General features: G+C 40.3%; 1 protein-coding gene across 1 annotated transcript in view; it reads right to left on the reverse strand.

Moving 5' to 3' along the window:
- dock3 (dedicator of cytokinesis 3) overlaps positions 1-15,660 on the reverse strand; it is a 946,041-nt gene that overhangs the window by 318,059 nt on the left and 612,322 nt on the right. The window contains exons 13-14 of the mRNA XM_072280136.1: positions 13,327-13,415; positions 6,302-6,427 (exon numbers count right to left, since the gene is read on the reverse strand). Of these exons, the coding sequence (XP_072136237.1) occupies positions 6,302-6,427; positions 13,327-13,415 (215 nt within the window). The remainder of the gene's footprint in view (positions 1-6,301; positions 6,428-13,326; positions 13,416-15,660) is intronic.

Genomic DNA, 15,660 nt, shown 5'->3' on the forward strand with positions numbered 1-15,660 from the left:
TGGCCTCAACTATTTCCTGTGGCAAAGAATTCCACAGATTCACCATTCTCTGTGTGAAGAAGTTTTTCCTCATCTCAGACTTCCCTTTATCCTCAAACTGTGACCCCTCATTCTGGACTTCCCCAACATCGGGAACAATCTTCCTGCATCTAGCCTGTCCAATCCCTTTAGAATTTTATATGTTTCAATCAGATCCCAAAACTGGTCAGGGACTATAACAGCATTCATGTACAGAGAGACCCTAAGGTTCAAGCCCATTGCTCCCTTAAAGTGGCAACACAAATGAATAGTTCATTGAACAAGGCATTTGGTTTGCTAGCCTTTATAAGCTATGTATAAGAGTTGAGACACCATAGCACAAGAGCACGTAGAGTACTATGAACAGTTCTTCAGATCCACATTGTAAAAAGGATGTGATAGCAATTGGAATGCAGAAGAGGCTCATCAGATTGTTGCCAGGAATGGAGGGCTATAGCTTCCAGAGGAGACTGAATGAGCTAGCTTTATTCGCACTGTAATGTAGGAGGCTAAGAAATCATCTTATGAAGGTTTATAAAATAATGAGGGCTACAGATAGGATGGATAGTCAGAATATTTTTCTGAGGGCAGGATATTCTAGAACCAGAGGGCACACTTTCCTGTTGTACTCCATGGCAGAGCACAGGTGTCCCAGTCCTGGCACATAATTCCAGTAGAAGGTTGCACCTTAGCCTGCCTCCAGCTTCAAAGGTCACTAGATCTCAATGTTTTTGTTGTACTTTCCATTCATAATTTTGTCAGTTATTCTACTAATGGGCCATAATGACTGGAATGATACTAACAGTGCTGACATCCAGTTTTTCATAACTAACTTTATTCAGTATTTGGGAATAATATTGTCAAATTAATAGTCAACATCTTGATGGATGAAAGGAGATGTGAAAATTGACTGAAGTGCTTGAAAATAGCTTGGAAATGAGGCTTGAGCAAAAAAAAAATCCGATGAGTAAGTGGCAAACATTCTCATAAAATCTCCTCAAAAGATAGAGATTAAAACATATTTTGCTTCTTGGTTTGCTGACAGACCTCAGCTTGAACTCTGTAGTAGTTTCCACTTTGCAGCTGACTGTATGAGCCTTGACGAAACTCTCCAAACTGTGTGACTGCAGGCAAGCCTAACCCAATTATCAGTGAAAGTGATGACCTTGTGGGAGTTTGTCATGTCTCTGTGGTTTGGTCTTTCTTATATTGTGGGTGGGTAGGTGGTAATTCATTGTTCGTAGGTGGCTATTGAATACAATCTCTGACAGCACACGTTAAATCTAAGGTTAAGAACAAGAACAGCAGGTACATGGTAAGCGTGTAACGACAACTGTGAAGGGCAAATTCCATATAGTGAGGTTGAGGCATATATAGTGAGGTTTAGACCATAAGATATTAAGAGCAGAGTTAGGTTGTTTGGTCCATCGAGTCTGCTCTACCATTCCATCCTGGCTATTTTACTATCCTTCTCAACCTTATTCTCCCATATTCTTACATTCTGTAACCTTTAACACCCTTAGTAATCAAGAACCTATTAACCAGAGCTTTAAATATACCAAATAACTTGGCCTCCAAAAATGTATGTGGCAATGAATTCTATAGATTTATTACCCTCTGGCTAATGAAATTCCTCCTCATCTCTGTTCTAAAGGGACATCCTTCTATTCTGAGGATGTGCCTCCTGGTCTTAGTCTCTCCCACTATTGGAAACAGATTTTCCATGTCCACTCTGTTTAGGCCTTTCAATATTCAGTAAGTTTCAATAAGAACCACTCCCCCCCACCCCGGTTCTTCCAAACTTCAGTGAGTACAGGCCCAGAGTTATTAAATGGTCCTCATACATTAACCCTTTCATTCCCAGGATCATTCTTGTAAATGCCTGTGGACACTCAAATGCCATCACAACTTTTCTTAGATAAGGGGCCCAAAACTGGTCACAATACTCTAAAAGTGGTCTGACCAATGTCTTATAGAGTCTCAGCACTACATCCTTACTTTTATATTCTAGTCTTGAAATGAATGCTACCTTGCTACTGATTCAACCTGCAAGTCAACCTTTAGGAATAAAACCTTGTCCACAAAAAATTTTCTTTTCCCAGTATACCCATTGTAATGATCTCTTTTAAAACAGTTGTTGCAGGCATGTATATTTATTTTTCTATCTGATCTCCATATCTAACTTTCCTATGTTTGTAACACTGCAGCCAACAGAAGTTCTTTCCCATAAGTCAGCAATTAATCTGTAAGAAAGAGAACACAGAAAGATGTAGACCAACAAAGAGTGAAGGAATGGAAGTGTTGTATGGGAGAAAATGTTCATTTATGATATACAAATAGCCAACAGACTGTGCAAGTTACCAAAAGAATTTCATATTTGCATTTCATTGTGATGATTGCTGTGTGGGGCCAAATATATTGTATAACATGTGATATTATTTCTGTAGTTGATAGCAACAGCTGAAACTGATATGACTGCATTTCTTAAAGTGCAGCTGCTCATGATCTCCCACATGTAATAAATTACTGGCATGTTTAAGAAGTTAGTATAAATCATGTCATGGTACAGATTGGTGCAGCCACCTCCATCTTTTGATATGGTATTGAAGTGGGGAGCAACAGACAGGTTTTGTTATGTACAGCCTCTTGTACATCACTATAGCTGTTTATTCATAAGAGCATTGCAGGCATCTCTTTGGTGTGAGCAAGAGAGTGTCTTTAGACTGTTCGATCAACAGAAATGTGTTTCATCATTTAAATTGTGGGCTTCTTCATAATGCAGCTGGCTATGTAGATAGAATATAGAACACAGAAATTCACAGCACATTATAGGCCCTTCGGGCCACAGTGTTATGCCGATCATGTAACCTACTCTAGAGACTGCCTAGAATTTCCCTAGCGCATAGCCCTCTATTTTTCTAAGCTCTATGAACCTATCCAACAGGCTTTTAAAAGACCCTATTGTATCCGCTTTCACCACTGCTGCAGGCAATGCATTCCACGCACCCACCACTCTCTGTGTGAAAAACTTACCCCTGACATTCCCTCAGTAGCTATTTCCAAGCATTTTAAAACTATGCCCCCTCACGTTAGCCATCTCAGCCCTGGGAAAAAGTCTCTGGCTATCACACGATCAATGCCCCTCATCATCTTATACACCTGTATCAGGTCACCTCTCATCCTCCGTCGCTCCAAGGAGAAAAGTCCAAGTATACTCAACCTATTCTCATAAGGTACGCCCTCCAATCCAGGCAACGTCCTTGTAAATCCCCTCTGCACTCTCTCTCTGTAGTATCCACATCCTTCCTCTAGTGAGGCGACAGAAATGAACACAGTACTCTAAGTGAGGTCTGACCAAGGTCTTGTATAGCTGTAACGTTACCTCACGGCTCTTGAACCCAATCCCATGGTTGATGAATGCCAATACATCATACACCTTCTTAACAATACTGTCAACCTGTGTAGCAGCTTTGAGTGTCCTATCAACACGGACCCCAAGGTTTCTCAGATCCTCCACACTGCCAAGAGTCTTACCATTTATATTATATTCTGTCTTCAAACTGGATCTACCAAAATGAACCACTTCACACTTATCTGGGCTGAAGTCCATCTGACACCTCTCGGTCCAGTTCTGCATCGTATCGATGTCACGCTATATCCTCTGACAACCCTCCAGACTATTCACAATACCCCCAATCTTCGTGTCATTAGCAAACTTACTAACCTCCCCTTCTACTTTTTCATCCAGGTCATTTATGGAAATCACAAAGAAGAGGGGTCCCCGAAAAGATTCCTGAGGCACACCACTGGTCACTGACCTCCATGAAGAATACAAACCACCAACAACTACCCTTTGCCTTCTGTGGGCAAGCCAATTCTAGATCCACAAAACAAGATCTCCTTGGATCCCCTGCCTCCTTATGAAAGAGCCTTGAATGGGGAACCTTATTAAGTGCCTTACCGAAATCCATATACACTACATCCACTGCTCGACCTTCATCAATGTGTTTTGTTATATCCTCAAAGAATTCAATCAGGCTCATAAGGCACAAACTGATCTCACAGTAGCCCTGGTTTCTGGAGCCCTGACTTGAGTCAACATACAGCCCTTGTTTCCTAAGATCTGTTGATGTAGCATGAAAATGATGAATACAGTGGTCTAAGACAGAATGGAAAAGTTTCCTGGCCCACATAATTTTGGGCCTTCTCTTATTCTCCTAGTCCTGGTGAAAGCTCAACTTCACAATTCCACTTGCTGCACAGAAAAGACCTTGTGACATCTCAGATGTCCCACTGCAAATATCAAACAAAAAACATTCTACAAACATCATGCCTGCCCATCAATACTCAACAAACCTGAAAGAAATTTAGTGTCCCTTTAAGTAATAAATAATGAGAGTAAGATGGGAGATGCTAAATGATGTGATGAATGAATGATGCAAAAGGGAAGGGGGCCAGAACTGAGTTTGCTGCATCCATTCAGTATACTCAAGATGGACTCAGGTTCGGGTAACCATCTTCCTGATGATTATCTGAACCTGAGTCCATGCTGAGTTTGCTGAATAAATGCAGTTTTATATGGAGTCCCAAGGATTAAACCAGCATTACACAAGGATTGAACCACCAACCCCCTGCTCTGCGTACTGTCAGCATACTTGTATTATGCGTAAAGTGGCATGTTATTCAATCTGAGACGTATTTTAAGTTGCTCTATAAATGTTTGCTTGAGATTTGAAAATGAAACTAGGATCAAATCAGCACCTTGTAGCAACAACAAAAGAAAGTGCAACAACGCAGTATAAACAATGGGGCATAAAGATGCAGGTAGTCCAATATATTCACTGATGCTCATGACATTGATGCTATGACCATGTGTACCTCTTATAAAAGCAATGTTAAATTTGACAACAGCTAAAAATTCAACCAAGGGTCCAGGATTAAAAGTGTTCTCCTTGACACACAAAATTATCAAATAAAATCCAGCACAAAATTACCAAATAAATTTCATGCATAATGCATCAATATTCATCACTGGCTTCTTTCACTTAACACAGCACCAGTGTTATGGAGTAACTGAACAACGGATGCCAGTGTTCAGCTGACCAGGAAAGGAAGCAATAAATGTAGCAAAACACAATTTTGGGATTACTCAGCAAGTTACGAGTGTTTGTGGAGAGAGAAATAGAATTCATGTTTCAGGCTAGCTACAATGTTTTGCTTCAGTTAATTTGATGGTTTACTACACAAGGAATTCTATGGGCATAAAGACTGGTTTGGTTAGATGCATTGGGAAGGACCTCAGACTTGTTCACTGCAACATTTTCTTTACAAAAAAGTAGGTGAAAAGTAAATGAAATGTATAATAAAATCAGGCACAAGCCTCCATTCCTCCAGAAAATGTGTTAAATGGTTTGAATAGGATAAGCAAGGGAATTCAATTTTCACAGCACTAGCATGTGTTAATTTCTTTCAATGGGAATGAGGTTTATTTCAAATGAATTGCACATTGAAATTACCTTAATCTATTAATATTCATTACATTCTCCAAGTATGAAAAAGTGAATCCATTTTTTATACCGATTTGCATGGTTGGGTATGAATGGTTATTTATATCCTTCAGAGGATTAACTCAGTAGGTACAGAACTGGAATGAAACAACAGAGTCATCAAACTGAATTATGAAATTTATTTCTCTCACCATAGGGAAATACCACTGACTTTCTGAATATTTACAGCACTCTCTTCATTTTAATAAATTTGAATCATTGTTCATTTAACCATTCAGAAATAATTCATTACAGCATTAAATTTAAATAAAAGTAATTTCTGGGCTTTGGACTCTGCAACCTTGTCAGTGCATTTATGTCACGCCAACCACCATAAATGAAGAAGAATTTCCTGCCAGCATAGGTTTAAATTTGCATTGCCATTTCCAACTCCTTTTCTCTAGCCTAGTTTTGTAAATTAGTTTAATGTATTATTTTATATATTCATGAGATTGCTTTCAAATTTCGCTATTCATTCTTCATAATTCCAAACCTTGCCACCAGAGGTGCACTTCATAGCTCTTTACGTAACAATCAAACATTTGAAAATATGCCTTTGTGAGGAATTTTACCAATGTGATTTGGTGCACATTCTTTTCTGATTTCCAGACACATAGAAGTTCTCACACTAATGATGAGTATAAAATTCCTGTGTACTTTATTTCTCACTGATTTCTTTTAAAATGAAGCACTTAGCTCCAATTACAGTCCCATAGTAACTACAGGTCAAAGCCTACCTGGCATGATGACGTCAGGAAAACCTAGTTTGCGGGTGATGGCCACTCCCCGGTTAAAGATTATGGGATTCTCTCTGCGAATATGATCCATATCACCTCGAAGCAGCTGGAGAGAAATGATCATTCCTGTAAAATGAGAGAGAACACATCCATCCATTAGCTGAAATGAGGTCTACTTTCACTAACACTTACTTTTCTGGATCTCATAGTGTAAGTCAGATTCATCTCCTTGCTAGAAGCTTACTAAGTCTCAGTTTATTAAAAACACTTAGAAGTTTAACGTTTTGTTTTTGCTTATGCAGCGTAGTACATTGCAACAAAATTGCTGGACATATTACAGAATGGGGCTTCCATCTGCTTGAATAACAAGGTACCCACCTTTAAGTACTTCAGCATTCTTTATTCATTTGATGGAAAATAACAGAAGAAGCTGAATACATACAACAATCTAAAGGTGCAAGATGCTTTAAAGAATTAAATAAGTTTCTGGCTTCAAAGATTAAGAGCAGCCTCCTGAATTGGCTGTATGATAAGTAAAAGAATACTACCATTTCTTTGGTAGTACATGGGATCCAGGGAGGTTTGGCCAGGTGGATTCAGAATTGGCTTGCCTGCAGAAGGCAGAGGGTCGTGGTGGAGGGAGTACATTCAGATTGGAGGATTGCGACTAGTGGTGTCCCACAAGGATCTGTTCCGGGACCTCTACTTTTCATGATTTTTATTAACGACCTGGATGTGGGAGTAGAAGGGTGGGTTGGCAAGTTTGCAGACGACACAAAGGTTGGTGGTGTTGTAGATAGTGTAGAGGATTGTCAAAGATTGCAGAGAGACATTGATAGGATGCAGAAGTGGGCTGAGAAGTGGCAGATGGAGTTCAATCCGGAGAAATGTGAGGTGGTACACTTTGGAAGGACAAACTCCAAGGCAGAGTACAAAGTAAACGGCAGGATACTTGGTAGTGTAGAGGAGCAGGGGGATCTGGGGGTACATGTCCACAGATCCCTGAAAGTTGCCTCACAGGTGGATAGGGTAGTTAAGAAAGCTTATGGGGTGTTAGCTTTCGTAAATCGAGGGATAGAGTTTAAGAGTCGCGATGTAATGATGCAGCTCTATAAAACTCTGGTTAGGCCACACTTGGAGTACTGTGTCCAGTTCTGGTCGCCTCACTATAGGAAGGATGTGGAAGCATTGGAAAGGGTACAGAGGAGATTTTCCAGGATGCTGCCTGGTTTAGAGAGTATGGATTATGATCAGAGATTAAAGGAGCTAGGGCTTTACTCTCTGGAGAGAAGGAGGATGAGAGGAGACATGATAGAGGTGTACAAGATAATAAGAGGAATAGATAGAGTGGATAGCCAGCGCCTCTTCCCCAGGGCACCACTGCTCAATACAAGAGGACATGGCTTTAAGGTACGGGGTGGGAAGTTCAAGGGGGATATTAGAGGAAGGTTTTTACTTAGAGAGTGGTTGGTGCGTGGAATGCACTGCCTGAGTCAGTAGTGGAGGCAGATACACTAGTGAAGTTTAAGAGACTACTAGACAGGTATATAGAGGAATTTAAGGTGGGGGCTTATATGGGAGGCAGGGTTTGAGGGTCGGCACAACATTGTGGGCCGAAAGGCCTGTACTGTGCTGTACTATTCAATGTTCTATGTTCTATGTATCTATCAATGACTTGGATATAGATGTGCTGGGGGGAAAACACAAGATTTGCACATGACTATCATCCAGTAACACTCATATCTATGGTGATGAAGTGCTTTGAGAGGTTTATTATGGCTAAAACCAACTTAGCAAGGACCTGGAACCACTGAATTTGCCTTTCACCACAATAGGTGTACAGAGGACATGATCTCATTGGTTCTTTAGATGGTCTTGGATCACCTGTACAATACTAATACTTCTGAAAGGATGGTGTTTATTGACTACAGCTGAGCATTTAACACAATTATTTCTACAGTTCTGATCGAAAAGCTCCAAAACCTAGGCCTTCGTACCTTCCTCTGTAACTGGATTCTCAGCTTCCTCAAATGAAAACCACAGTCTGTACGGATCGGAAATAACATCTCCACCTTGCAAACTAACAATCAACACTGGCGTACCTCAAGGATGTGTGCTTAGCCCCCTCCTCTATTCTCTCTACACCCATGACTGTGTGGCTAGGCACAGCTCAAATGCCATCTATATATTTGCTGATGACTCAACTATTGTTGGCAGAGTTTCAGATGGTGATGAGAAGGCGTACAGGAGTGAAATATATCAGCTAGTAGAGTGGTGTTACAGCAACAACTTTGCACTCAGGAAGGGTAAGATGAATACACACCAGCCCTAAAAGAGGGATCAAAAGTGGAAAAGTGAACCCACTGCAATTTGCAAATTGCAAATGCAATCTCAATGGCTTTTCACATGGCCTTAGACTACCTGGACAATATAAACAGCTATGTCAGGATGCTGTTCATTGACTGTATCTCAGCCTTTAATACCTTTATTCCCATAATCCTGATTGATAAGTTATGGAACCCGGACCTCTGTACCTCTTTCTACAATTGGATCCTTGATTTTCTAACCAGAAGACCACAATCTGTGCAATTGGTGATAATATCTTCTCCTCGCTGATGGTCAACGCTGGTGCACCTCAGGGGTGTGTGCTTGGCCCACTACTCTACTCTCTCTATACCCATGACTATGTGGCTAGGCATAGCTCAAATACCATCTATAAATTTGCTGATGATACAAGCATTGTTGGTAGAATCCCAGGTGGTGACGAGAGGGTGTTAAGGAGCGAGATATGCCAACTAGTGGAATGGTGCCGCAGCAACAACCTTGCACTCAATGCCAGTAAGATGAAAGAGCAGATTGTGGACTTCAGGAAGGGTAAGACGAAAGAACACATATCAGTCCTCATAGAGGGATCAGAAGTGGAGAGAGTGAGCAGCTTCAAGATCTCTGAGAACTTAACCTGGTGCCATCATATTGATGCAGCTATAAAGAAGGCAAGACAGCGACTATACTTCATTAGGGGTTTGGTATATCAACAAAAACACTCAAAAACTTCTACGGTTGTACTGTGGAGAGTATTCTGACAGGCTGCATCACTGTCTGGTATGGAGGGGCTACTGCACAGGACCAAAAGAAACTGCAGAGGGTCGTAAATTTAGTCGGATCCATCTTAGGCACTACCCTACAAAGTACCCAGGACATTTTCAAGGAGCAGTGTCTCAGAAAGGCAGCGTCCATTATTAATGACCTCCAGCACCCAGGGTATGCCTGTTTCTCACTGTTACCATCAGGTAGGAGGTACAGAAGCCTGAAGGCACACACTCAGCTATTCAGGAACAGCTTCTTCCCCTCTGCCATCCGATTCCTAAATGGACATTGAACCCTTGAACACTACCTCACTTTTTAAATATATATTATTTCTGTTTTTGCCCAATTTTTAATCCATTCATACATACATATACTGTTATTTATTTATTTATTCTTCTATATTATGTACTGCATTGAACTGCTGCTGCTAAGTTAACAAATTTCACGACACTTGTTGGTGATAATAAACCTGATTCTGATTCTATACTTATGAATAATTCACAGTTTTTATTGTTATGAAATGCAATGTATCATTACCACAAAAACAACAAATTTCACGACATATGATGGTGATATTAAACCTGATTCTGATATGAAATGTAAAGCTAACTAATAATATAAAAGAAGATTGCAGAAGTTTTTTTAAGATTCATAAAGGGTACTAGAGAGGTAAGAGTTGACATTAAGCCACTTGACAATGAGGCTGGGGAAGCAAAAATGGAAAACCGGGAAATGGTGGAGGAGCACCAGTGCTTACAGTGGAAGACATCAGGAATGTGCCAGAAAATCGAGAGAGTCAGAGAGCAGAGATGAACGTAGTGGGCATTACTAAGGGGTAAGTATTGAGGAAACTGAAAGTCAGAAGGTGGATGAATGACATATACCCGATGGACTACACGTCTGGAAGAGGCGGATGAACAGGTTGGTAGTGATCTTCCAATAATCACTAGAATCAGAGAGGTCCCAGAGGACTGGAAAATTGCAAATGTGAAACCCACTGTTTAGGAGGGAGGGAGACAAAGTGAGTTTGAATGGTATTTCCAAGATACTGAAAGATATTCAACAGAGAACATATACTGAAGAAAAGGTGACTCCTCTAGGGATGACATTCCTAACAGCAATATACAACAACCAACAAGCCACATTGAGCTTGTATATTGTAAAAAACAGGAGGAGTAGCATTGTGGGCACTTGAGTGGCTGAGACAACTGCAACTTGATTGTAAATCCATCCATGATTTGCATGATACATCCCCTGCAGTACAGTCAACTGAAAGTGAATTAAGAAAGAATTAAGATGCCACAGCAGTGTTCAAGGATGGCATTGGAAAACTCGAACGTGTCAAGGGTAAAATAGTGTTAAATGAAAATGCCACATCCAAATTTTACAAAGCCCATCTGGTTCCTTATACCATCTGTGATAAAGTAGTCTGTGAGATAGATTGTATGGAGGCTGAAGGAATTCTTTCCTAGTTTGAGTGGAGTCCTTGGGCAACACCAGTTGTCCCAGTAGACACGAAGAATGGGTCTGTCAGGATCTGTAGTGATCTTAAGGTCACCATCAACCCAGTACTGAAAGTAGATAATTTACCCTCTGCCCAGAATAGAGGATACTGAATCTTTGCAAAAATGTCTGGAAGAAAACATTCCAGCAGAGTTTTCCTTTCAATTAGTTTTATGTTTTAGAGCTACAAAACATTCAATATGTACTTTGATAATAAATATACTTTAAACTATATTTGAAAATATTTCTTGATCATTGCTGTGTCAGTATCCTGATGTCCTCAACCTAACAACAGGCTTCACCACATAGATTGTATTAGTTCTGATTATAGAAACATAGAAAACCTACAGCACAGTACAGTAACAATTAAGGCTTATTGTTTCTGTTCAAGGATAGTTAAGAATGAGCTGTCAATACCAATGTTCATTTCGTGAATGAGTAAGTTTGTCTGAGTCCCCTAATTGGTTCAAGGTCAACCAATTTCAGGAAGCTTGGAGGCAGTCTCCCTATAACCATAAGACATAGGAGCAGAATTAGGCCATTCAGCCCATCAAGTCAGCTCCGCCATTCCATCATGGCTGATCCCGGATCCCACTCAACCCCATACACCTTCCTTCTTGCCATATCCTTTGATGCCCTGACCGATTAGGAAACAATCAACTTCTGCCTTAAATATACGCACGGACTTGGCCTCCACCGCAGTCTGTGGCAGAGCATTCCACAGATTTACTACTCTGTGGTTAAAAAAAAACCCCCTTTACCTCTTTATAAAAGAGGCTGTGCCCTCTAGTTCTGGAAACCCCCCACTATAGGAAATATCCTCTTCACATCCACCCTATCTAGTTCTTTCAACATTCGGTAGGTTTCAATGAGGTCCCCCTTGCATTCTTCTAAATTCCAGTGAGTACAGGCCCAAGGCTGCCAAACGCTCCTCATATGTTAACCCCAGCGTTCCTGGAATCATCCTTATGAACCTCCTCTGGGCTCTCTCCAATGATAACACATCCCTTCTGAGATACGGGGCCAAAACTGTTGACAATACTCCAAGAGTGGCCTGACTAGTATCTTATAAAGTCTCAGCATTATCTCCTGGCTTTTGTATTCTATTCCCCTTAAAATAAATGCCAACATTGCATCTGCCTTCTTTACCACAAACTCAACCTGTAAGTTAACGTTCTGGGAGTCTCTCATGAGGACTTCTAAGTCCCTCGCACCCCTGACGTTTGAACCTTCTCCCCATTTAGATAATAGTCCACACTATTGTTCCTTTTAGCAAAATGCATTATCATATATTTCCCAACACTGTATTCCATCTGCCACTTTTTTTGCCCATTCTTCCAATTTGTCAAAATTTAGCTGCAATCACATTGCTTCTTCAGCACTACCTACCCCTCCACCTATCTTCATAAATAACTTTGCCACAAAGCCATCAATTCCATTATTTAAATCACTGACAATCAATGTGAAAAGCACGGTCCCAATACTGACCCCTGAGGAACATTACTAGTCACTGGCAGCTAACTAGAAAAGATATCCCTTTACAGAAACTTTGACTTTGACATTTTTTAATCATTAGTCTTCAAGTATCTCAAAACCTCATCCTTAATAATAGACTCCAACACTTTCCCAACCACTGAGGTTAGACTAACTGGCCTATAATTTCTTTTATTTTGCATTTCTCCCTTCTTAAAGAGTGGAGTGACATTTACAATCTTCCAGTCCTCCAGGACCATGCCAAGATCATGTGATTCTTGAAAGATTATGACCAATGCATCCATTATCTCTTCAGCGACCATTCTCAGGACTCTGGGCTGTAGTCCATCTGGCCCAGGTGACTTATCCACCTTAAGACCTTTGAGTTTGCCTAACACTTTTTCCTTTGTAATAACAACGACACTCACTCCTGCTTGCAGATACTCACGGATGTCTGGCACACTGCTAGTGTCTTCCACAGTGAAGACATTTATTTGCAAAGTACCTGTTAAGTTCATCTGCTATTTCTTTGCCCCTCATTACTACCTCACCAGCATCAAAAGCATTGCAAGATTTATTATGATTGCACTCCAAGTGTAACTCTAGACTAGATGTTGTGGTTACTCCTACTTAACAATGACAGCACCTTGAAATTACTCATTATTTCAATATTATAACTTCATTTCTTGACCTAATTTATTATTTGAACATGTTTAAACTAGCTAGTTCAATTAGTGGAAAGTGAAATGACGTAATATTTTTCACAACCAACAACTTACAATAATTTGAAAGGGTGATTGTTTAAGCCATGTTTGCTATAGAGAAGCTGTTGTTTAATTCCAAATTATAATACGGAAATGGACTACAATATGAAAGAATAGCATTTCTGCTATGTACAAAATTTTGACAGCTTAGGTTTATGACAAAAAAAGATGAAACTACATGAACAAGATACAATTTACCATAATTTGAGCTGGCTGCAGTGTACTTGTTGCTGGATTTACGAATTATATTTTCATGGATTTGATGCCACTCATTCTCATTATTGCATCTGTTCAAAGAAAACACAGGGAAAATAAGGCATTAGAAATCTTTTCTTAGTCAGCACAAGACAGTCAAAGACTTGTACAAAAGCACAATATACCTTTTCACCCAAGTATCAAAATATTCACAATAGTTCAAGATCAGTTTCATAGCAGTGAATTAAAGCTTGGCATCAGCTACTGTACATAGAGGCACAATGCTCCAGATGTGTAAAAGCTCATTGTTCTATAGCAGATTGAAATAAACTATTATTTACACACATCATGGAGTCTATGGTAATGATACGTAATGAATAGTCAAAAATGTTCTTCAGTTCCAAAAATTCATGTTCAATTGTACCTTCAGAAACAGAATCTTAAAACTGATTTGTTCCCACTGAGAAGGTTAACAGTTGCAACCTTCAAATTACTGGCAGCAACTTGGAAAATTTTTGGCAATGAAATATAAGGTGGGAAATGAACCTTAAACAAACTCTCTATAAGAGCTGTATTACTTTTTGTTTTCATTGCATATCCATGAGTGCAAAAAAATATAGATCATGGTTGAACCCTAATCTTAGATTAACACGACAATACGTCCTTTCCTCTCAAGTAATAATGGGCATTAAAAAAAATCAAAGGGACACCTGTAGTAATAATGTTGATCTCTGCATGAGAGTTAATGAAGTAATGCTCGAGGCAAAAACATTTTTGCATTTAATTAAATTTATAAATTAAAGCTATTTTCCCTTTGGATATTAAGCTAAAACTGCCAATTTAACATAGCAATCATTGCTGAGTTACAGTTGTTGTCAGAGGACGTCAGGACACTGGAAGTTATCTTAGTTGATGGGTTCATTAGAGGAGGGGAAAAATTCATTAAGTGATCTATAGGGGAAAATCTACTGGTAACTAATTATGTACTCTAGTTACAGAATCACAGAGTGCTTTCATAAGAACATAAAAAATAGGAGCAGGTGTAGGCCATCTGTCCTGTCGAGCCTGCTTCGCCATTCAATAAGATCTGGACATGGACTCATCTCCACCTACTTGCCCTTTCCCCATAACCCTTAATTCCCCTACTATGCAAAAATCTATCCAATCTTGTCTTAAATATATTTACTGAGGTAGCCTCCACTGCTGCACTGGGCAGAGAATTCCACAGATTCACCACCCTCTGGAAAAGTTGTTCCTTCTCATTTCCATCCTAAATCTACTCCCTCAAATCTTGAGGCTATGTCCCCTAGTTCTAGTCTCACCTACCAGTGGAAACAACTTTGCTGCCTCTATCTTATTTATTCCTTTCATAAGTTTATATGTCTTTATACGACCTCCTCTCATTCTGTTGAATGCCAGTGTGTATAGTCCCGTGCGACTCAATCTAACTCATAGTCTAACCCCCTCATCTCAGGGATTCATTGTGGATTTCTGTGAGGACATCACTCCCAAGTTCCTGCCAAACAGCACCATAATTTGCCTTATATCAATTAAATATTTTCCCATGCTACACACACAAAATGCTGGAGGAACTCAGCAGAACAGGCAGCATCTATGGGAATGAACTAACAGTTGATGTTTTGGGCCAATACCCTTCATCAGGACTGGAAAGGAAGTGTGAAGGTATCAGAATAAGAAGGTGGGGGGAGGGGAAGGAGGACAAGCTGGAAGGTGATAGGTGAAGCCAGGTGGGTGGGGGAGGGGAAGGAGGACAAGCTGGAAGGTGATAGGTGAAGCCAGGTGGGTGGGGGAGGGGGATAAATTAAGAAGCTGGGAGGTGATAGTAGGAAAATGTAAAGAGCTGGAGAAGAAGTAATCTGATAGGAGTAGAGAGTGGACCACAGGAAAAAATTATGGAAAAGAAAGGCACCAAGGGAAGTGATGGACAGGTGATGGGAAGAGGTAAGAGGCCAGAGTGGGGAATTGAAGAAAAGGGAAGAGGGAAAAATTACTGGAAATTGGAGAAATCGATGTTCATGCCATCATGTTGGAGACTACTTAGACGGAATATGAAGTATTGCTGCTACAACCTCAGAGTGACCTCAACATGGCAGAAGAAAAATTCATGGACTGACATGTAAGAAAGGGAGTGGGGATAGGATCTAAAATGGTTGACCACCAGGAAATCCTGTTTCTTGCAGACTGAGAAGAGGTGCTTGACAAAGTGTACTCCAATCAATGTGGGGCAGCCCCGACAGTAGATGACCCTAACAGATTCACAGGCAAGGTGTTGCTTCACCTGGAAGGACTATTTGGGGCCCTGAAGGGAGGTAAGAC

The sequence above is a fragment of the Mobula birostris genome, chromosome 16 (assembly GCF_030028105.1).
Source record: "Mobula birostris isolate sMobBir1 chromosome 16, sMobBir1.hap1, whole genome shotgun sequence".
In the NCBI taxonomy this organism is placed as follows: Eukaryota; Metazoa; Chordata; class Chondrichthyes; order Myliobatiformes; family Myliobatidae; genus Mobula; species Mobula birostris.